General features: G+C 35.7%; 1 protein-coding gene across 1 annotated transcript; it reads right to left on the reverse strand.

Annotated features, from left to right (window-relative positions):
- Window positions 1-306: 306 nt before the first annotated feature.
- On the reverse strand, window positions 307-795 carry LOC145164277 (uncharacterized). Its single transcript, XM_079083000.1, has one exon. The coding sequence runs from the start codon at window positions 793-795 to the stop codon at window positions 307-309; it is 489 nt and encodes a 162-aa protein (XP_078939126.1).
- Window positions 796-1,067: the final 272 nt, after the last annotated feature.

Consider the following 1,067-nt stretch of genomic DNA (forward strand, 5'->3'; position numbering starts at 1 on the left):
CTATGAAATACCATAAATACCCCTAACCCCAAACCACCTACTAGGTGCTTGTAAACAACTACCCTCCCACCCAACTCAAATGAAACATAGATTCCAAAAACACATTTGAAACACAAATTAATCCAAGTACATTATGGTTGCAGTACTGCTCAACTCTTTTTGCAAGCTTAATTTAAAGGATTTTCTCAGACTTTTTTTCTCTTAATTGGTTGACTAGCAGCATGGACAATATTTTCATTAACCATCAACACATCCTCACCTTTATTAACAATATCAACTTCTTGTTCACCTTCATCAAAGATAACATCAGCTTCCCCACCCCCTTGCATATTTACTAACTCTTGTGTTTGCCTTGCCTTTTGTTTCTTTCTCACACGCTAATTTTAGGTGTCTTTCCACTTGAGTACAAGTGCTCTTGTTGTGTCCTGTCTGTTTGCATATGCTACAAGATAACTTTTTCCATGCCTTTGAAATTGTATGCTTTATAGTTCTATCAGAAGCATCCCTTATTCTCTTCATGGTTGTCCTGTTTGGCATTCTTCTTTTTAGTGGAGGCAAAGGAGGGGTGTAATCTATAGGAGGCCACATGTTGTTTCCATTCATCTCATGTATGGAGTTTTTGTAAGTATTGTGGAAAAAGGCTCCCAAGTACAATGGGTCTACATATGGTTTATGAGGTTTAACATTTAAAAATGCTAATGTAGCAACTGGATGAACACAACCATACCCATTTAGTTGCCACAACCTGGATGTGCATTCCTTTTTTTGCATATCAATAACATAAGACTCATCCATGTTTCTTGTTCCAAACTTCATCACCCCACAATATACAACATGTCAATACCTACATAATGTAATGCAAATAATTAGTTCTCTTTCAGGTTAGTTATGGATTAGTATAGATGTATACATACATCTGCTCAATTTGTAGTTTATTCAACTTTTCTTTGATATTTGGACAAACTGAGTAACGATTACATCCTTGTCCCTTAAGTTGCATACTGACCATCCTTTGAATCATATAAATACGGATATCCTCTAACATACTTATGATATGTTTCTTCCTA

Source organism: Lactuca virosa, chromosome 3, assembly GCF_052849685.1.
Source record: "Lactuca virosa cultivar CGN04683 chromosome 3, Lactuca_virosa_CGN04683_v6, whole genome shotgun sequence".
NCBI classification, from domain to species: Eukaryota; Viridiplantae; Streptophyta; class Magnoliopsida; order Asterales; family Asteraceae; genus Lactuca; species Lactuca virosa.